The sequence below is a fragment of the Sceloporus undulatus genome, chromosome 5, assembly GCF_019175285.1.
Source record: "Sceloporus undulatus isolate JIND9_A2432 ecotype Alabama chromosome 5, SceUnd_v1.1, whole genome shotgun sequence".
In the NCBI taxonomy this organism is placed as follows: Eukaryota; Metazoa; Chordata; class Lepidosauria; order Squamata; family Phrynosomatidae; genus Sceloporus; species Sceloporus undulatus.
In genome coordinates this window covers 74,600,231-74,623,363 of record NC_056526.1, presented here as the reverse complement: position 1 = coordinate 74,623,363, position 23,133 = coordinate 74,600,231, and the positions used below count along the sequence as shown (strand labels likewise).

Sequence of the window (23,133 nt, the reverse complement as noted above, 5' to 3'; positions counted from 1 at the left end):
GAAAACTTTTTGTGAGTGGGAAGGAGAGAGAGAGAGAGAGGGAGAGAAAACCCAAAGCCCTGAATGTGGCTCCTGCATCCAGCCTTATTTCCTTTTTTCAGGCAGAAAAGGGGTGGCTGGCTGCTGCATATTGGGGTGGTTTGAAGAAGAAGGGGGGATTAGACGTCACTGTGACATCTAATCGCCTAAGCGCTTGATTGAAAGCTTTTTAAAAAACGGATCCAGAAAGGCAATGGGAACAAGGAACAAAATAACCCACATCAAACTACAACAGAGAAATATCAATGGGAACGAGAACATGGGTCAAGAAAAATCGAGTCTGTTTGCTCCCTTTTGTAATGGGAACGATGGACTTGATTCGAATACGACTCAGAAACTTGATCCGATCCAGACTCGCAGCGATATACGTTGCTTTGTATGCCCAGTGGGAATGGGGCATTTGTGGCTTTTACCAGAGTATTTGTGGCAATCTGCAGAAATGCATATAATACACTTGCATGTAGACTTGCCCTAAGCTTCAGGTCACTATGCGCACAATGTTCCTAAGATGATCCTTTTTCATAAATACCTTGAAATATTGACATTGAACTTACATCTGACTGTATGAAGTTGACTTTGTATCTTCATGGCTACAGATTCTTGATGAGAAATTATTGTTCACTGGTAGCAGAATATGATTGCATAAATATCATGGACTCCTATGTAGCATCATCATGACATTGTTGCTGATGGTTGTGGTCAGTTAGAAAAGAGAAGAGATTTCTTGGCATCCTATTGATGAGAAACCAAGGTAACTAGGATTTACACCTATGTGTGTATTTTTCATGCTGTACAAAAAGGTATTCAGTACCTCCTTCTGCAAAGACCCCACCTGAGTGCTCAACAACAGCTGGGAGAGTTGCCAAGTGCAGCTCTTTGTCGCCTGCCATTGGCCAGTTCTATCAGTGTGCCTGGGCACATTTAAGTTATTCTTCAGAAATAAGAAAGAAAGTACAGAAATAATACTAGTGGCAAAGGTTAGTCCCTCTTCTCTAGATGATCAAGAGTATCTGTTATGACCTTGGGTACCCTTCATAACTTCAGTGATCAGTGAGAGAGATGCTAGCTCACTGGCTATTGCTGCACAGTGAGGAGAATAGCAAGGCAGAGATAACAGCTCCTGTTGCTGCTGTCCTTTCCTGCAAGTATGCTGACGAATACTTATGCTCCACCAGCATGTTGTTGGATCTCAGCCAACATGCTCAAATGCACTTGGTTATCTGACTGTCTATCAATCACTGATTGCATGTGTTGGTGCTTTTTTTACTTCTCTTGATAGTGTTTCTGGGGAGGGAACATTTATCAAAGTCTTCTTGGTAGGGATAGGCAAGGCTAAAGTTAGCAATGGGCAGAGCCCAAAGTGGGCAAATTGCGCCTTTGCCCCCCCCCTTTAACTTCTGCATCCTTGTTTTGCTCTCTCTTGTTCTTATTACTCTCTAGATCCCATAGCCCAAAGTGAGCAAATTACTCCTTCATCCCTGTTCCCTTTTTTGTTTCTGCATTTCTCTCTCTCTCTCTCTCTCTCCCTTTCTTGTGTTCTTCCTACTCCTCAAATTCCAGATTGTTAAACAAGTAGCAGATCAGTCTTGCTAGAAATGGGAACTGATCTCCTACCCTAGAGTTTTGAAGTTAAATTGAGGGCCAGAAGTGATCCTAGAACCTAAGTTGCCCACACCAGTCTAAGGTATCAATTTGTATTTGTGATGCCTTGTGTTATTTGGGAACCAAAGAAGCAAATATTTTAGCCCCATGGTTGCAGAAATACAGTGTTCAGAATTAAAATAATTGTTCTCTGCTACTTAACCTGTAGTTTCATTCAGTTTACATGTTCGGAATGCTAAGAATTATATATACTTTTCACTTTATGTTTATATTTGAGTGCTTTAAGTTTAGTAGAAATTAAGGGTGTGTGGCTGCATATAGGATTGCAGCCTGTTATATGCACTGTAACAAATAGTTCTTTCTTCTATTAGAATGAAAGAAGATTAAATGGTCAATCTAGTTGCCTTTTGTACATGCGGTGGGTAGCAACTTGTTGAAGCCCGGGCCTGAAGTTTTTAAAATATTCAAAACCCTTCAAAGAAATCACCTTGTAAGCCACCCACACAATATCCCTGTAAGGCAGGGAATTACACATAACACATATTTGCTACCTTTTGAATGAATATATCAATATGCAGTGAAATCTTCCACCTATGGAATTTTGCTGAACTGATTTTAAGCAAACCACTAGTCTTTTCAGTGTTGACTCCATTTGCAACACGGCAAAAGATAGAATGATATATTTAGAATGAATGAGAAGACCTTTCACCATTTAAAATATACCCAATTAAGCATTCCTTCTCCTGCCCAAGTCCCAAGACAGCCTTTGTGGTACAGGGGACTACAGTTCTGGAGACCAGGGTTCAGTTCTCTGCTCAGCCATGGAAACCCACTGGGTGACCTTGGGCAAGTCACACTTTCTCAGTTCAGAGGAAGGCCAAGGTAATCCACCTCTGAACAAATCTTGCCAAAGAAACTTCATGATAGGTTCATGTTAGAATCATCATAGGTCAGAAATAACTTGAAGGCACATAAGAACCACCACAACCACCCCATCCCACCATGGGAAATTGAGGCTGATTGACATCTATATCTATGCATTCTTTACAGTGTCCCTCTTCCAGAAATAAACCTTTCTGCCTTTTTCTTGCTATGGAGTCATGCTAGTTTTTTATAGTCAATGATAACATATGTGTTTGTGGATTAGGTCTACAAACCCTGTTAAAATACAGTGCTTAATGTTTTCCTGTTACATGATCTTGCCCTTTGATTGGTTCCTGTAAATCAATATGCTGTTGCTTGCTTTGAATGCACAGGGTGGGTAGAAGAAAGATAAAGAGATAAAGCAATTGCTTTGTTTGTCAGGCGAGAGCTTACAGAATTTATTATAAATGTAGTGGGAAGGCTGAAGTGCATTTTGATTTGTTCTTATTAGTGTCAAAGACATCCCTCAGCACAGAGATACTAAGATGCCCAGGGTAGGTATGATTGAATGGACTTTTGTAATGATGGAAGTGGTGTTCCTCTTGTGCCATTAACTCTAGGAAACAACTATTCAGATATCACAGGATGTGTTTTTTCTTATTCCTAGATATCCATTCTTTATAGATGGCAGAATGTAGTATATAATAGATAAGCATTTGTAACTTTTCAGGGTCTATTACATGCAAGGGGAATGGTTTTCTTAAAAGCCACTGCATGACTAGCAGTAGCTGAAAATTCTATTAGTGAAATTTATGAGGTAACATATTGTCCTTCCTCTGTCACTTTTCCTTAAGAATCAGTTTTCTTTCCTGTGCCTGGATGATTTTAGAGGATGGTTGAAAGCTTAATGTTCTTTTCAGAGACTTATTTTTCTCACAGAGCTCTGAATACTTGGGTAACAAAAAAAGTAATGGTACATCTGTTCAGTATTTCCCAAAGCATACATTGTCAGTTTTGAAGCCCCATTAATTCAGAAATAGCTGATCTCTTTATCTGATTGACTGTGTGTCAGAAAAGGTAATGTTGTTATTCAAGTATTATTTAAATACATTATGTCAACCTGTCTTTTAAAATGTATGACACCATGAAAGCCTAAGCTGCAAAGTTTCTCAAAGCACTGGAAGAGGCACTAGGGACATGAAAGACATTGGACTCTAAATGAATGTTGGTCAGGAGTCATGGGTCAGGGTGAGACAAAAATAGCTGAGATGAGATGGAGCAGAACTCAGTAATAATGAAGCATTATATCAGTAGAATTAAAATTAAATCAGTAATTCAGAAATTATCAAGAATGACATTGAGGAAAGAAGAATAAAATAGGAGTAAGCGGAAGTGGTAGTCATTGCCTTATGGTAGAAAACGTGCTTTACAAGTTTGAATTTGGAGATGTAATTCATGACACTTCCAAGAAAAGGTATTGGAGACAGGTGCTGGAACTAGGAACAACTTGTGACCAGTCAAGATCAATCAGAGTAGCCAGCAATGAGCTAAGTAGACCAGTCGTCTGACTGTTGTTTAAGGCAGCACTTAGTTACATTGGCCAAAACTGGGTTTGGGAGCTTCTTCCTGGCTGTATTTTTCAAAAGTATGTTTCTTGAGTGTCTGGAAACTCTAAAAAGGAAAATCGTGGACTAAAAGAATCTGTTCAGTTTGGGACTTATGCTGCACCAAATTGCCCATGGTATTTATGTCCAAGAAACATCATTTTTACTGTTTCCTGTGCATTTTGCACAGAATACATCCCAAATACAGCCTTTTCTGTGCAGAAAATAATATTTCTGCTTCTTGCATAAACAATGCTCATTTAGGCACAAAGAAATACCACATGCAGTGTTGGCACAGAATAAGGCCTGAATTTCAAATGATTTGAAAACTGCATAATTTTAAAAGACTTTCTCTCAGCGGTAAGAGAATTTCTAAAATTACTCATTGCTTCCTTTGAGAACAAAATTAGTGAAGAATTACTTCTCTGATAGGAATGCCATGCCAGAAAACCAATGCCAATTGCATTTATAAGGCCACTATCAGTGGGATCATTGGCAAGTTGAAAATAACTGTTAATTCAGTTCAAATGCATATTTGGAATTCTAGGTAAATAGACGATAGTATATGGAATGTATATGATTTATTAACCTCTGAAATATATAACCCATCATGGAACAAATGCTGAGCTCTCCTCTCCTGTTTTCTTTTTTTTATCACTTTACTTTTTTTCACTTTGGATTTATTGAGATGCATCGGTTTGACCTCTTTGCATCACAGTTGATATATATGTCTGGGCCTGGCTTCCCCTCTACCAAATGCATCTGAGGTAGTAGACTGAAGTCTACAAAAGCTCATGCTGCCAATTTCTTTCTTTCAGTTAGACTCAAAGTTGCTACAAGATCTCTCTATGTACTAGTTCTGTAAACAGCTTGTTATTTGGTAGGATGTTCAAAGGATTTGAGAGTTCACTTCTTTGCTCTATATGGGACTGTGACATCATTTCAAAGGGATTCTTACTTTGATTGTGGAGGAGTTTTCCATGATGTATGCCTGCTAGTTTTGACCAGCCAATGTTGCATGAACACACCAGTTGACAATCTGGAGGCAGAAGATGCAGACAGAATTTCCCTTTCATAATCTATGTAATATAGAGATTCTTATGAATTCTTAGTAATTTTCCCCTGGTCATGAACTTTTGTACTGAAGCAGAGAATTATTAGCTAGAATGTTATTTTAACAAAGTAATCCTGCACTTTCCTAATCAGAACCTAAGTTCATGATAATTTACTCCCAGATAAATGACTGTAGGATTGTACCCCAAATGTTTTCAGATCTTTGAATTCTTCTGTTTTGCTAAATAAATCTAAAAGTATTTCCTTTTCATGATTCCCATTTTTTCTTTTAGTGGTTTATAAAGGAAGCAAAATCCACACTGATTATTTTGGTTGCCCATTTCAGCACCATATTGAGTTAGGCAATATCTTCTGATATAAGGTACAGATCTGCACACTCTATTGCAAGTAGAATCACACATTAGCTTTATATCAAGCCATTACAAAACTAGCTGCCTTATTGTCAGTTCCCTTCTTAATAAGCCTGGGTCTAGAATTCTCATTTTGAACGGATAGTAAGCTTGCAGTTTATTCATTAATGAGTGGAAGGTTCTGGTAAAATCAATTCAAAATATTTTCTTTCCTGGAGTACAAATATGAGGACAGTTGTTGAGACTTCAACAGGAGAATTGATTGTTTTACACATTTCAAATGTTTTAAAAGTTTCTCTCCAGCATGGCTGGGAATTTTGTAGACTGCAAATGCAACTGAACTGCAACTCCCAGCAATGCTGGCCAGCATAGCCAATGGTGTAGAGTGTAGGAAGTTGCAATTCAGCAACATCTAGTAGGCCACATAGTTCCCATGCCTGCATTACATCATGTTGAGTTAGCATGTTGATGTAAATCTGCTTGAGTAATAACTGTTACATGAAATATGGTCTTCTTGAAATGCTTCCTTGAACGGTTTCTCATGGTCCACATGTAGAACATGTCTGCCATTTCTTATCTTTCTAATTAGCTCCATCCCATATTTTCTCACACATTTAAATATGGACATGAGCATCGGCATGATGGAATGATTTGGGGCACTTTGACCTTGGAGACCCATTATATTTGATGATAGCTTTGTCTGGGGTTTTGTTTTAATTACATTAAACTGATGCAGCACAATTACATTAAACTGATGTAGCTACACAACATATCTTTCTTCTTTATTCCTAAATATGGGAACCCAATTCCAATGTACACAATGGAGATGGGACCCAGTCAGACTGGATCTAAGATGGATGAGATGCCTGTAGCAGTATCTCCCTCGCTGTGTGCATGCGCATATATATTTCTAGAGTTGTGTTGAGTTCTGTTAACTTTCTTTCTGCTGCCTGCAGCTACTACCTTTATTTGTTTCACTCCTGGTAAGCTAGGATATCAAAAAATATCTGTCTTGTTTTTATTATATTTGTCAGGATCCACACAAATGTTCTTCTCTCATCATAGTCCTTTGTCAAGTTTTCAGAAATTTCACTTAGAAATGTGTGTCTGTGGTTTCAAAATGTATGGCTAGAAGGTATTTTCTTAAAGGAAAGGACAAAAGCATGGCCTCAGACACACAACACATTTAAAAAAACACACAAGTAATTTAGTCATGCACATTTGTCAAAAGTACCCAGGATTTTGTGTACATTATCTTGGTTTAAATGCATTATCAAACATGAAAATGTCCAGAATTCTGAGACAGGAACACTAGGGAAATGTAAAGCCAATGTATGTATGTATGTATGTGTGTATATATATATATATATATATATATATATATATATATATATATCCATAGAAATGGCTTTTAGGAGGACTAGGGAATTTTAGATGGAGGCACCAAAGATTGCCTTGCTGAGCCTCCCCCTCCACCAAACACTGACTGCTCCCATGCTAATTCACCTGTGAATATTATCACATTTTCCCCCATTGAACACAATGTTAATAAGATACTTAAATCATGAAGGCAATTTAATTAAACTGCTGTACTTAGCAATCGGAATAGATAAGGCTATGGATCCCAAGAGAAGCATGCAAGTTCACTGCTGCCTGACTGTACCCATCACAATATTTTTATATGAACCACATTCTCATTGTCATGTCTAATAAGTGAAGGTGTTCAGCACTACACAAGAGAAACATTTAACCTAGGGAGCTTTTGATGCATGGTGTTTCTTCTACTGCAAATGCAAATCTGTGACTCCATTAAAACAAACATAGGCCATTGGAATATTTGGCTGCCATCAAAGGTTTACCTTGGTGTATGGCAGTGGGTGGATTGTAGTTACAAGATTACATTTCCAAAGTGTTTCTGGCTCAGCGGTCTCCTATAAAGCCACTATGCTGTTTTTGTTGTAAATTGGATGTGGTGATGATATGCCAAGAATATTTTACAGCTTGTCACCAATTAGCTTTTCCTTTTTATTTCCCCTCCAATCCCTAGGTGGTGTTTGCATTGCTCAGTCTCTCAAAATCCCCCGTGAACCAAGACCAGGAGAATTTGACAAGATCATCAAGCGCTTGATGGAGACTCCTAATGCTCGCGCAGTGATCATGTTTGCCAATGAGGATGATATCAGGTGCTTGCTTCTCTCTTCCCCCTCCCGTATGTGTAGGATGAGCACCTTGTTATTGAACATATTTTTAAAAGTCTTGTCTTAATGTTTCATTAAGACTACTTGTCTTAATGAGCTTCAGGTTTGAAGCCAATACAGAATCTCTTGCAGTCCTCAGGCACACAGGGAGAGAAAAAGTTGCTTTTATACTGCAGAGAACACCCATGCTTTAGTGAGATTTAATAACTTCTGGGTTGCCATGGATGACAAATTAGTGGCTTAGAGAGCAGTTAGTTTTCCAAAGTGCTGCTTGAATTACCCAGGAAATTATCCAAATTTGGGGGCTTATGTGCAGAAACATCAGAAAAATCTAGATAATTTCTCCAAGCTGAACTGATCTCATGGAGAAAACTTACCTGCCAGTCTTTGCATTTCTGAAAAGATGCCCCATCACCACCAGTCCCCTTTATTTTGCTTAGCTGTCAAGAAAGGACAAGTGTGATATGAACCATAGATATGGCATGGCAGGAGAAGGAAAGAGGAATGTTTGTCTTCATGCCTCTGTCGTTTTGGATAACAGCATCCCTAGCCAAGTGTTCAAGTGATAATGGAACAACTACTTCTTAATGGTTGCCCAAACTAATTCCAAGATGAAAAAGAAGGTCGGAGGGGAAATTTTGTATACATTTCTTCTGTCACCCATGCTCCAAAAGTTGCAAGGTGGTTCTGGCAAGCATTGCTATGGAAGGCAGCAAATGCCAGTAAATAATCATGAGGAAAGACAGAAATTCTCATTTGGATCAGACTTTGCTTCAGGACCTTTTGTGAAATCACTGAGAGGAGTTTGGGTGGTTTGGGGGGAGAAATGGCCTGCCATTTTAGTTGGATTATTATTATATGTCCTCACAGTTTGTACCCAATCCTGACCTGAAAGAACTTCATTTGCAACTTGTATAACTTTAGGCACAGAAAGGAATGAAGCAAATAAGAATGATGGATGGAAGCATGTTAAAAGAGCATGAGGGAAAGGTTGATGCAAATTATCATGCTTACCATATTACCATATTAAAGACCTGGGTCTGTACTCTGTTTTTAGGAGGATGATACTTCATTCTGTCATAAAGAATGTTTGATGAATAAAAGCAATTCATTCTATGGATCTCTTATGAGCAACAGTTTTCAGTAGACATTTTAAAAGGACCACTTGTTTTTGTTTTGTTTTTTACTTACAGGCGGATATTGGAAGCAGCCAGGAAAGCTAACCAAACTGGACATTTCCTTTGGATAGGCTCAGACAGTTGGGGGTCTAAAATCGCACCTGTTTACCAGCAAGAGGAGATTGCAGAAGGAGCAGTCACCATTTTGCCCAAAAGAGCTTCCATTGATGGTAGGATTATCCTATCGACTTGCACGACAATGAGATATTAGAATCCTTAAAGTGTAAATTTGATGTCACTTTGTGCTTAGAACTGGAGAGAATTTAGGGTGTTAAGCCCTTTTGATGGTATTCTGATGGCAACAAAGAGAGACTTTGAATTATACTGTACTTGCATTGTGTTTTCTTCAGCTGCATTATCTTTTAGTTCCCACATGTATAATTACTGAGTGAAATACTTTCTCAAGCCAGTTGCTTGACACAGATTTCATTGTGCTTCCAATTTATGACTTCTCTGAGACAAGACAAAATGAAATAGAATTTCCACAGCCAGCTATATTTATAAGCCTTGTGTTCTGTATACTGGATGCTTGCCCTGCCAGAAATCCCACCCATTTTCTTATTCACCAATCACATAATTGTTTTCTGCTGTTGTCCATAATGTTTTCCAAGCTCTCATCCTATCTCCTTTTCCAGTTTCCTGCTGACAGACTGTTTGTCTAATGTCTAATGCTTATGAAAAACCAACCCTATGCACTTAGAAATCTTGAAGTGACAGAATTAATAGTGGAACCCCATGGAACACTTGAATACAAATTGCAGAGATAATGGCCTTTAATACTATTTTATATCTAACTACCAGTTTCACAATGGGCAGTATTATGTCATATAAGATAGCCACTAGCCTTATGCAAGCATTTGCCTGCTTGTGTGTGATCTGCATCTGCGAGGCATATCGTTAAACCCTGCTTCCAAATGGTGACATGCTCTAGACCTTCTCACCATGTTGCTACTCAACTCATGGGATCTCAATAACCACATTCAGCACAGCATGATTATAGTGACCTTATCAGTCCTCTGCTTTCAATGTATGAAGGTCCAGAATGCCAGCCTGAAACATATGACAGGGGCAGGGTTTCTGTGAGCATCTATTTCCTTTACACAGTTTGAGCCTAATATACAACCAGGCTACATAGGGCTAGACTCAATCCAGTTTCATTTTCATCACCAGTATGCAATTCTTGCTAATGAACTAATTTGAATCTCATTTGCATTGACTTGAACCAGAAACAACTTAGCTCAGTGGCAGAATACTAGCTTGCATATAAATTTAGCTTGCTGCATGTCTAGTTAAGACAACAGGATCATGTAGGTGGTGAGCAAGGTTTATTGTGAGATCACTGAGAGCAGTTTTCACTCAGAATAGTTATTACTGGGTAAGCTGGACAAATACTTGACATAGTGGTTTCTTAGAGGTTTTTTCATGCAGTACAAAGTAGTGGTGAATTACTGTATATTTAAAGTGGGTCCAGACAGCATATGGATGATTGAAGCTTACTTCCTATGAATTCTAATCCTTCTTCAGATAATAAATGTCTTCCCCAAAAATCTTGATTGATGGGTTCACTGTTGTTGTTGCTGCTCCTCCTCCTCCTCTTGCTTTAGATAAACAGCAGTGTTTAGATGTTGCATGAATACAACATTAGTTTTATACTCTCCCACCAACAAAGGAATCTGAGTAAATGCACTAGATAATAAGGCCCATATGTTTCACCCATAGTTGAATTTGACTTCTTTCGAATAAACCATAGTAGTAGCGATTAACTATGAAATTGTCAAGACTGGATGACATAACAAGTCACAATTAATCAAAATGGCAAGTGGAAGATTTGACTTCTAATAGCCATTTCAGGGAGGGGAGGATGTGAGGGGCTTCTCTTGTTTCTGTCATGAGAAACCATGGTCTATTGTGACTGGGACTTTCTTTTCTGATTTAGCTTCAACTGTATTTTACTAAATGTTCAGACTGGCTATGATAAAAAGAATTTATGCAAAACAGATATGTTTGAGATTTAATAAGTGATGCCAATTGAGAAGTATATAACTTTCTATATCACTTTCATTTCAGTGTCTTTTCTTTGTGTTTGTGTGTTTTTAAAATATAGGTTTTGACAGATATTTTAGAAGTCGAACTCTGGCAAATAACAGAAGGAATGTATGGTTTGCAGAATTCTGGGAAGAAAATTTTGGATGCAAGTTGGGTTCTCATGGAAAGAGAAATAGCAATATAAAGAAATGCACAGGTAACTACTTGAATGCATATCTTCCCAAAGTGTTTGCTGTCTCTTTGGAAAAGATTTTACTAACAAATTAAACCTTCAGCAGGTGGTTAGCTCCTCAGGTTTATGCTCACTCCTACTAACTGAATCATGTAATCTTGAACATGTGTTCATTACATTTTATAATGATGTGTTGACAGTCAGGTTGAGAGAAGCAGCCTGTAATTGTGGTTAAGTCTGTTGTTTGTTGTGTCATCATTTAAACTTATCAGAATTAATTTCTCTGTTATGTCTCAAAAAGGTATGTCCTATTATATTATATTATATTATATTGTCTGCAGTGGCTATATTGTTTGTAATTATTTCAATAGAATGAATGATTGGGAAATGGCTATCCAATATATTCTAAGTTTCATATTTTAGCCATATCCATGATAATCAAGACGTTAAGCAAAAAAAAAAAAAATGTTGATTGTACTGTGGAATCAGAAAAGAAAAAAAAAATACACAGTGCAAGAAATGCATGGCTTCTCAGAATTAAGTCTCACTGAGTTTACCAGGGCTTACTCTATTTGGGATTGCAGCCTCAACAATGCTTGTGCCACCTAGCACTGAGGGATTACTTGATAATACGCATATTTATTTACAGGATCAATCCATTTTTGATTAATGAGATTTGATATAATTGCATACATGTTTAAGCAATTAAAATGCTATCACTTGACAATTCGTGTAATTTCTAATGGATTAAGGTATGTCCCCAGTAGTTAAAACTCTGGGGAAATCCTCATTTTATAAACTGAGGATGTAAAGTGCAAGCAGAACAGGAAAGTTTTTAAATATATTAAGCATACCATCAGTTTATTTATTTATTTAGTCATTTTCAGGTGAATCATCCAGACTTTTATATTGTGTTATACATATACTAGGTTCTTGGTATCTGCTGAGGTTTGGTTCCAGGACCCCCCATGGATACTAAAATCTGTGGATGCTCAAGTCCCATTATATACAGCGACATAATGAAATGGTGTTACATATATAAAATGACCAAAAAAAAAAAAGCTTTGGCTTTTGGATTTATTTTTGAGGGTACTGGTAGAATATTTTTAAGCTGTGGAAAGTTGAATGCATGGATGCCGAATCCATGGCTATGGAGGACCGACTGTAATTTATTCTTTGGTTTTCTGAAACACTGAGACCAGATTGTGTACACTGGAGTTGGCAATCTGTTGGCCATTTAATAGCAATGTATATAGTCTCTCACTATTGGATATGCTGGCTAGAGCTGTTGAAAGTTGAAGTCAAGTTGTCCATTCTTATAGATGCTATACATGGAATAATTTTACGCCTGAAACAGACGGACAAACTGAGGCTGCTTCCGCCTGCTCTGGAGGCAGTGTTTCCACAATGCATGCCCCCAGAGTGCCTGGAAGCTGCCCCGGGGCCAGAACAAAGCCACCTAAGGGGGCCCAAAACTGACCCCAAAAGGAGCGGATCTGCTCCTATTTGGAGCCACAGGAGGAGGCACCCTCAGGGCCATAGCATGTTTTCACCATGGCCCCTTGGGCGATTGGGCTGGGAGTAGCTTCTAGTCGCTCTTTCCTGCCCATCTGTTTTGCCCCATCTGCTTTTCCCCTTAATTAAGATCTGGCCTGAGTTTCTTTTGCAAAGTGATCCTGAGGACTTTATCACATGGTTTAAATTTCTGAGCATGAGATCCTTTCATCAAAACCTCACCAGAAATGTTAATTAAAATTATTCCTCCATGCATATCCTTTTCCTGTAAAGGAAACAGCTTTATGTTTCTGTATGGTTAGCATTTTGTTTTAACTATTCTGCAAGCCTAATCAGCCTTTAAATGCCTATAATGACTGACTGCACTGTTAAAAATAGAGATGGGAGAAGAGATTTCATGAGCCATATACAGCAAGTTCACATTTGCCTAATTTGTGCAGGTCTTGAACAAGCCATAATATTTGTTTCACTGGGAGACATTTGTGGTACTTTAGAATAGATATAAAACCTGTATTTGATGGGTACGAACTTCCTAGTCGCATTATTTAAATCCTTTCATTACAGTTGGCTCCCTTCTTATGGAATATTAATATTGGTCCAAAACACACTGCAGAAATACTGTAATCCAGCTTGAGACCACTTTAGCTGCCTTGGCTCAGTGCTAGGGTATTGTAGTTTATTGTGGCACCAGAGCTCTCTGACAGAAAAGGCTAAATGTCTCACAAAACTACAGTTCCCAGAATTTTCTAGCATTGAGCCAGGACAGTTAAAGCGGTTGCAAAGTGGATTATTTCTGCAGTGTGTTTTGGACCTTTTAGGCTTCATAATTAAAAGAAAAGATCTATCCTTTAATTGCTTGTAAATACTTTGTTACATTAAAGTAGTTCTATCAATTTCAGTCTAACAGAAAATACAGTAAAGTGGATGTTTATTTACTGTGATTTCAATATTAACACACTTCGGTCTATCTGTCTACCTGTCATTCATCTCAACACCTTTGACTCTTTGTGTGTTGTGTGTACGTGCCTTCCAGTTGCCTGTTGACTTATAGTGATCCCATGGATTTCATAGGGCTTTCATAAGCAAGGAATACTCAGAGATGCTTTTGCCAGTTCCATTCTCTGAAAATATAGCCTACAGCACCTAGTATTCTGTCCAAGTACTAAATAGAGCTGACCCAGGTTTGCTTCAAAGATCAGGAGGTATCAAGTGCCTTTAGGGTATTTAGGCCCATCCTTGACTATGTACTGATTTGGGGTGCATATACCTCCAGGGAGTGTGAGATGAAATTTCAGGGTATGTGATAAAGATACTTGAGTGAATCCAGATTCGTAAAGACAAAATCTAGGAATTGCCTGAATCCACAGGCAGAAGACCTGAAGATCACAGTCAGCAAGCAAGTCCCACATTTTGACAAAATCATGATTGAGAAACAGGAGCAAAAAAATTGCTGGATTTTATGTTCACAATTGGGATTGATTTTTCTGTTTACAATTTCTTCTCAATAAACATGAATCTAATAGCTCAATTTAGATTTGCATTGAACCAAGTTAAAAGCTTATGTATTAAAAGTTCAGTTTATTCACTTGCAGTATTGTACGTGGTTCAATTTTTGGTTCCAAAAATAGAAATTAAAATTCTTTATCTTCAATACACATGGATCTTGGAGCCTAACTGAAAGAGATGAGTTGGTAGCAAGACATTGCATAGACTTGAGCCTACTTCCTCAGATGCATCATAACGTTGGCTTTAGAAAATATAATTGCCTTTCCCCCCCAATTACCATAATTAAAACTGAACTTGTCATCTCATCTCCACATTCACAATGTTTTGCATTCCCATGGCCATTTTCACACAGTCTGCTATACAGGTCTGTCACTGGGCTTTCCACTCCACCAAATGCATCTGAGGAAGTAGGCTCAAGTCTACAAAAGGTCATGTTAACATATTCTCTCTTTCAGTTAATCTCAAAGGTGCTGCAAGATCCCTTTGCATACTGATTTTCCGGTCTAGCACAGTTGTATCTTTGAATTCAAATGTGATATTACTTTTGTAGGGATATGTGAACATTCATGAAATATTTCCTAAGGCATAGAAAAGGTTGGGAACCAATGATATATAAATCAGGAAGAAGAGAAAGGAATTAAAGATTGAACTGAACTTAAAGAAATAATGGGCTGTGAAAGATTTTGGAAATGATCATCACCATTAATGTACGTGGCTGTTAACACATATCCTGTTAACAAGATATGTATATTTTTCCCACACCCCGCTGCTTGAGGTTAGTGAACATCATGATCATGCTTTAACTACCTACAGTGGAGTAATGCCATGACTTTACTGAAGTACACTACTTATGGCAATGGAGGTATGAGTATGGCTGCATTTTACAGCCACATATATGGAGAGTTAGTAGCAGCTTCCAGTACAGACTTGTAACATCATGTGAGGAACATTTTCTGCATTAAGGGACAATTCACACATGTCACCTTCATGAACTGACTATGTACTAGGGGAAGTAATGACAAGCGTCAGCTTTACTTCATGTGCAGCACAACATGTGATGCAAGACCTGCTCATAAATAGTTGAACAAATCACTAATGTGATCCATCCATGCTGTGGGGATGGATTTTTGTGAACCTTGAATGTATGGTGCATGCATTTCTACACTCCATTGCATTTCATCTACATATGAAGAGGCATGGGAAACTGATTAATAGCTATCCAGTTGTCCTAGTTCCATTTTGCCTTGCACTTTCCATTATATCTTTGTGTCCGGACCAAAAATAAAATCTACTGAGTGATGTAAAGTATTTTTAATTATCTATTATTGGCAGTAACTGAATAGAGATTCTCTTTCTATTTGGTATTTAGCTACCTCAGCTTTTGTTAAACTGAACACCAAAGCGTTTGAGGGCAGTAATGGACTGCATTTATCTTCTCTGTTTGAGTCTCATTTTAAGCATTATCTCAGAATATTTATAACCTGTATTAGAGAAACTCAGCTGAACTAAGAGAGCTCAGGCTCTCTGACATAACAGTAAATCAACCTGCTATCATTCAAACTTGTTCTAAATAATGTATGGAGGTAAAGAACATTCACTTTTGCCATTTATACAACAGATAATCTCCCAGGTGGCATGGTATTGACTGCATGAGGATAGGTCAAATCATACATTTTCCATTTTCAGATTCAGAAAGATTCAAAGGTACTGGATGTGATGCCCACCTTTGTAGCAGACAGGCCTGTCCTAAACAGGACAGAAGCTTTTCTCAGTCCAGAAGTGGTGAATTAGCCTTAAGAACAGCAATGAGCAGGAGAAAATGCATGTGGTGGGGCCAATGCAAAATGGGCAGGACAAGATGTATCTTTTACCATTTTGAATATTGTCCACACAAACATTCCTAACCCAGCTTATTTCTAGGAACATCTTGTCAAGAGTAAGATATGTGAGAGCATTCAGACATGCACAGCACAGGCCCAGTGCAACGGCATCTAATCTCATTTTAGTTCCATGAAAGCATTTCTTGTGAAGTAATGTTCATTTCCAGGCAATAGTTCCCGCATTTTAAATAGCTTCTTATTTCCAAATGTGGTTTGGTGATAACAGCAAAAGCTTGTAAGTTATATGCAGAAACTCTGTGGACTCCACCCAGCCTGCATGTTGGAAGCTCCAAAGTGTATTGAAAGCTGCCGGAGCTAACTCTTCTTCCTAAAGGGTGCCTACCAATGCTTCTACTCTGGGGATAAATGCACACTTACAAATAACTGACACATGAAAGGTTTTCTAGAGCCAGATTTTTGTCTTTCATATTAGCTAGGGAATTTGAATTTTCATCTAGGGTAGAAAACATAGTTCTTATGCAGGATGCATTTATATTAAGATAGAATTCAAGTGGCAGTTCATTGTATTACTTTTAATTTAATGAATGGTTTTACTAATAAGAGAAATCCATAAAAACAAACTACTTATTAACAGTGCTGCTTTGGTTCTCTTTCTGTGCACAGCAGACTACCTGAACTCCTATTTTTGTCAGTAAATGATTTAGATTTGTATTCTTTCCCCCTGTTATGAGTCACGCCTCTAAACCTGGATATTAAGAAGACAGTTTATCATCTCAGCTCAACAGTAATACTTTTATTCTGATAGAAGATCTGGCTTACATCCTATCATCTTCCATCTAGAGAGTCAGACTCAGTCATAAATACTCCTGGCACACTTCATCCATTATAAGACTAACCCCTCAGTCTCATGAGGGATCTCTTGGACAGTACATCATATCTTCTTTTTGGCTCCCACACTGTGTTCCAGTACTCATTCATATGGTTATCTGCTAACCTTGGCTTTAGGCAACATCGTTCCCTTGTCCCCCAATGACCATAAATAAAACACCCACAAAGTTTTGCATCCCTATGGACTTTCTCACACAGAAACTGCTATATAGATTTGCCTCTGGGCTTTCTGCTCCACCAAATGCATCTGAGGAAGTAGGCTAAAGTCTATAAAAGTTCATACTACCAACCTCTATCTTTCAGTTTTAACGGTGCTGCAAGATAACCTTGCATACTGATTTTCCAGACTAACATGGGTATGTCTTTCAAATCATAAAAACAGGAGAAGCTTTTCCCCAAAACATATGTTTGTGGAATTTGGAAAGCTGCATATAAATTTTAGTTCTTCGTGATGTGGCAGACCCATGTGGTTAATTGGTTACACATAAGCAATCTTGTACTGTGGAGCTTTACTCTAGCTCATTAGCATCCCCTTGCTACTAGAGACAGTAAATCTCCAGTATCAGATGTTTTTCCAGTCCTGCTTAGAAATGCTGTGGAATGAACCTGGAAAATTCTTCATGCAAAGCACATGCTCTGTCACTCAGCTACAGCCCTTCCCCAGAGGCATGGCCTTTCAGGCGTCAGACGAGAGATGGTATGATTGGATATTCTACCAAGGAAGTCATAAATTTAATGGTGAATAGGCCAGGTCTTTTTCTTGGCATGTCAGTTTTCTGTGTTCAGGAATCTTATTTTGTGTATGCTGGTGGTGGAAGAGAAAATATTCTATAATTTACATTGTAAAGAGGTACTTTCCACTTGCAGGTCTCCTTGTAAGCCAAAATCAAGCAAAATCAACATAATGCAACTAGTAACAAGGAAACTTGCTGGTTAGCTAACTTAGCCACATTATCACAATACACTTTTATAGTGCTTCTATTCCACTGGCTGCCTCCTATTGCATTCTGAGGTTTGTAGTTCAGTGAAACCTAAGAGCTCTGGCTAAGAAATCTAAATTCCCCTCTTTAAACTTCAAATCTCAGAAAGCAACAGGAGGCAGCTGGAGCAGTTAGTGGAATAGCAGCACTATAGGAGTGTAGTGCAGTAATCTACTCAAACAGATGACTCAAAAGGACCACTATTGGGCTGCATTGGGGCCACATTGTTCAGATGACGTCCGGAAGCCAGCATGTGTACAGCTCTTTCCCAAACAACCATCCCAAAAAGGAGCTGTAAAATACTGTTCCATTTTGGCACCCAGTACAGGACCGTGGCGGTGGCCCAGAACAAGACTGGGTGCATGTGGTTACTGTGGTCCTGGGGCAAACAGCGGTCCTATGGTCCCCGCGCAGACCTTTTGCACCATCTGCTTTTCCCCTTCTTGTCTCTTAAGTTAAATACATAGTATGCAGCTCTGCATTTGATGTGTTTGTTTATTTTAACTGAGTGTGGAAGTCCCAATCCAGATTGGGATTACTGCATGTAGGGAGAAGGTTTCATCTTTCTCTCTATAGTTGCTATTCTTAAAATCATCCCCCAATCTGGTGTGAAGCACTTAAGGGAAACAAACAAAATAGATACTTTCTGTTTTTAATTAACTTCTGCGTATGTGGAGAGGACTTTTGGAGGAAATAGTGAATATCTGAGAAGGAAAGAGTGAATCTCCCTTCTTGTGCACAAAGGTACCAACCTAGAGTGGGTTCCTGTAAAATTATGTTAGAATTAAAAAGAAAGCAAACATGGACTTGCACTCTGTGTCTTTGACATAATGTGAAGTTTCACCGTAAGTCAACTCAGAGATAAAGGATAATGTTTTGGTCTCGAGAAGACAGTGCATGCCCTTAGGAATGGGTTTAAAGAAATGCCACTTTGCTATATCTCTGTCTATCTATCTATCTATCTATCTATCTATCTATCTATCTATCTATCTATCTATCTATGGTAGGCAAAACTACCACAATGCCGCATACAAACTTCAAGAACCATAATTTGAAATCCTGTCCAAGAAGCTAAAGCAACTAGTGGTCAGGCATTTCAGTTCTCTCAGATTTATTCTTGTTTAGCAATGAAGTACCTTCTCCTTCAGACATTTGCATCAAAGGGGTATTTTTTTTTGGGGGGGGGGGATGTCTAGACATAAGACACTAATACAACACAGCCTTAACTTAGAGGATAATACCATCATCTACTAAATAATGCTAGAAACAGTGGGTACCAAAACTGCCATCTTGTGTGCAGCTTAGATTTATCTGGAGGATGATGCTGTGACACTTCTTTTTGTTATATGTGTGTGTATTTCTATCTGTTTATCTAGAGTGTATGTGTGGGGGAGGAGGGCGAAAAGAAATGGATTGAGGCCTTTGAGGGCTAACTTCTTCCCAGTTTCGGGCTCAATAACTTGTGAAAATTAAAATAGGTACATCTAAAAGGACTACATCAACAAACGTTAAAAATACTATTCAACTGTCAAAAACCATTAAAAAACAAACAACAAATATACGACATAGTACATGAGAGGCCCTTCGCCCCTGAGCAGTCAGCCCTTAAAGATCTACCAAAACAGAAAGGCTGACAAAGGAATAGTAAGGAGGGTGCCCTCATCTTTCAGGGAAGCAACCTGAGAGCAGCCACCAAGATGGCCTTTTCCTGTGTTCCACCAGATGTACCTCTGGGTGTGATGAAACAAAGAGAAGGGCCTCACCAAAAGATCTCAAGACACAGGCAGGCTTATATAGGGAGATATAGGCCCGTTACAGATGGTTCTAAAAGTGCGCGCTCTGCGCGTGTTAGGGTTAGAAAGGGGCGTCCTTTCCAGACGCCTCCAACCCTAGGACGCACAGAGCGTGCACAAAATGGCGGCGGCCATTCCACATGGCCGCCGCCATGACTATGTCACGACCGTGCCGCCTCTAAACGGGGCGGCGCGGTTGTGACGTAAAGGGGCTGTGTGAGGGCACCTAGTGCGCCCTTTCCATGGCCCCCGGAAGGAGTTCTGTTTCGGAGCTCCTTCCAGGTTTGCGTCGCTGGGTGCAGCCTTTAGATGGCTGCACCCAGCGATGCAGAGGAGAAAGGGGCCAAGCGGCCCCTTTCTCCTCCTCCCCGCCGCCGCGGGGTGTCCTTGGGGCTTAAAGCCCCAAGGACACCCCTTTCCAGGCCTCGGGGAAGTGGCCTTTTGCCACTTCCCCAAGGCCTGGAAAGCGGTGGATCGGGGCTTCAGTGGCTGCCGCTCTGGCCACTGAGGCCCCGATCTGGTGGGGAAAGGGGCGGGTGCAGGCCGCCGCTTTTTGGCGGTCTGTAACACGCCATAGTCCTTCAAATAACCTGGATAACCATTCTGTCTCAGGGCATTTAGCCCTACATGCATAACTTTGTCCCTCCTAATTATTTAAGCCAGTTGTTCTCAAGCTTTTTGCCCTTATGACCCCCTTTACATCTACATGCGAATGCCATACTCACCCCATTTGATATAGTAAATGAGTACAAATATTTTGTTTCTTTAGTGTGCATGTTTTTGTTTGCACATTCCTGTAGATTCCTGAATATACAGGAATAGATTTATATAGCAGCATCTTGTCATGAGAACTGGGGCAATGGCAGGACAGATGAGGGATAAAAAAGTGGTGGCCATGATCCAGTGAGCTTTCCCACTCCGCTTGTCCTCTCTCAGGCAGAGGCAGCTGCTCCAGGTGCACTCATTGTCTTTATCTTATCCTCCCAAAAAGAAGACGTTTGGGAAGTGGAAGAGAAAGAATCGGAGCCTCCAAGTCCCACTCCATTTGATCAGCTTTCATGCTCCCCACTGGAGGTCTTGCCCCAGAGTTTGAGAACCACTGATTTCGGCCACTTGGACAAGAGGAAAGGACAACTGAAGGCCCCATGGACAAACATCTGTGAAAAAGTGATAGACATTTCATGACTGAAATTGTCTGCATCTATACCCCCAGCCTTATTGATGCTATCTCTTCCTCCATGTTTCAGCAGCCAGTCAGGAGCCAGTGCTTCAGAGCTTGTGATGTATGGTGAACAAGAGCTTAGGAACATGCTGCTATTCATCTATCCTTGCCCTATAGGTTGTAGGTGACACTGCAAAAATATACAGAGTGATGGTGGCGGCTGTGGTGGTGATAGTGATGGTCAAGATGAAGATAATATTATGACATTATCCATGTGTATGGTGCTGAAGAAAAATAAAACAATAAAAATAAGCATCTTAACTAAAACATATGCATCTTAACTAAAATATATACATCAATATTAAGTGACATGTGGCCCTTCAGATGTTGCAGAAGTGCAACTCCCATCAGCCTTACTTTAACCAGTAGTGATGATGTGAGTTGAAGTCTAATGACACCCAGAGGGCCACAAGCCATGTACCGCTGATGTGTGGTCATGAAACCCAAGACATTTTGTCCTTTAAAAACAAAGCAACATAAGGTTGTTGGTTTTTTTTTATATGTACAGAAAACTTAGCAGACTAAATAAGAATGCAGCAGATAGGTGTTCACACTTATCATTAATTCAGGCATCATCATGCTTCCTTAACCATTGTTTGGTATGATGCCTGGATGAAGCCAATATTCCATCTAGGTGTGCTACATAAGAAATTCCTGTATTCTAGAAACTTAATGAAGCAAACTTGGTTGCAGTCATGTTGTTGATTAGTTTTGAATAAAGCTAATTAATTAAGTCATGTCAAATGTTCTGAAAAATCCATGATATATATAGTCATATTTGTCACTGCTAGTGTGATAAATAATATGCTGTGCAAAAAAGGCAGGTTTCTTTGCTCAGTTCTGCTTCATTACTGTAAAGAAAGCTAGCTTTATTTCCAGTGCATTTAAATTACAGATTCAGTTACACAATAAATATTAGAGATACATCCCAGCAGCTTCCCACTTTATATAGCCTCCGCTTTATTAATTTGTATATGATTTGCAAAATGTCAGTGTGCTTCCCAAACAAGCTGATTTAAGAGCAAAACAAACAAAAACTCTGACAGAACAACTGCAAAGAACAATGCTTTAAATTTTGTTGCAGATCATTTTCTTTGACCTCCTTACCCAGGGTCACACAGTGTGTATGTGTGTGTGTGTCCACACACTTTCTCTCTCTCTCTCTCTCTGTGCCAGGTCAGCATTCTCTGATGCTGGTGAAACATCAGGAATAAACTCTTCTAGAAAATGGCCACATAGCCTGAAAAACCCACAAAAAACTATGGATGATGGCCATGAAAGCCTTTGTCTCCTTAGCTTTCTTGGACCCTTCCTCCAAAACATACACACCTTAATTTGGTATAGATACTTTTTGCTTCTATTAAAACTAGTGGAGTGGGTTTAAATGCAAAATGTCAGAGAACAAAAATAAAAATGTAAAAAGACATTGCCTGGAGATGTTGGAGTTTCTTTTGTTGTTCAGGAACACACAAGACATCTTTAGCTTATTTTTTACTGTAATTTAACCATTATGGAACCTGATCCTATTCATTTGGAAATTCGTCTACCAGAATTCAGAGCATAAGAGTTCTCTCTCAAATGTTTGGGGTGTACTACATGTAACTGGAGTTTATATGTGACAGAAGAATCTTGTCAGAAAGAAGGACTAGACTGGATCTTGTCTCTGGCATCTAGTTTCTGCATATAGGGAGCTTTTTATATGAAAATGCATTCAAACATCTGAATTCCAACCTGCCATCTGAAGTAGTTTCATATGAGATTTGGACATCTGATGATGGAAAATTTGACAAGGATAATTCAATGCAGATTAAACATTTAGATGTATCAAAATATGTTTGTTTATTAATGTTCAGCATTTTTGTACAGCCCACATAGCATCCTCTGGGCACTTTCTTAATTTTAAAAGCATAAAACATTGAAACCTAAGTATTAGCTAGACTTCCTCAGACCCAATCACTACAGTGCAGATTAAACAGATAAAAATAGCCATGATAGTCCAAAACTCTCACCAGAAAATTAAATCCTGGTGATTTGAAATGCCTTGAGAACCATCTTAAAACAACTTATAAAAAGCTCTTTAAAAAGACCGTTGTCTAATGCCAGAAGCCTGCATCATAAGCATAGACAGCCTTTCTGTGGTACCACTACAATTGCTTTACCAGGCACTCACTGGCTTGATGGGAATGCCATGAAGATGCTCTGAAGATACACTGAGGGATTTGGGTAGGTAAATACAGAATGCAGCAATCCTTCAGTGCACT

At 39.1% G+C, this 23,133-nt stretch overlaps 1 protein-coding gene across 4 annotated transcripts in view; it reads left to right on the top strand.

Annotated features, from left to right (window-relative positions):
- The window catches only part of GRM8 (glutamate metabotropic receptor 8), a 588,148-nt gene that overhangs the window by 279,982 nt on the left and 285,033 nt on the right, over positions 1-23,133 (top strand). For all 4 annotated transcript variants that reach the window (XM_042470814.1, XM_042470816.1, XM_042470812.1 and 1 more), the window contains exons 4-6: positions 7,581-7,716; positions 8,925-9,079; positions 11,014-11,151. In XM_042470814.1, coding sequence (XP_042326748.1) covers positions 7,581-7,716; positions 8,925-9,079; positions 11,014-11,151 — 429 coding nt within the window. The remainder of the gene's footprint in view (positions 1-7,580; positions 7,717-8,924; positions 9,080-11,013; positions 11,152-23,133) is intronic.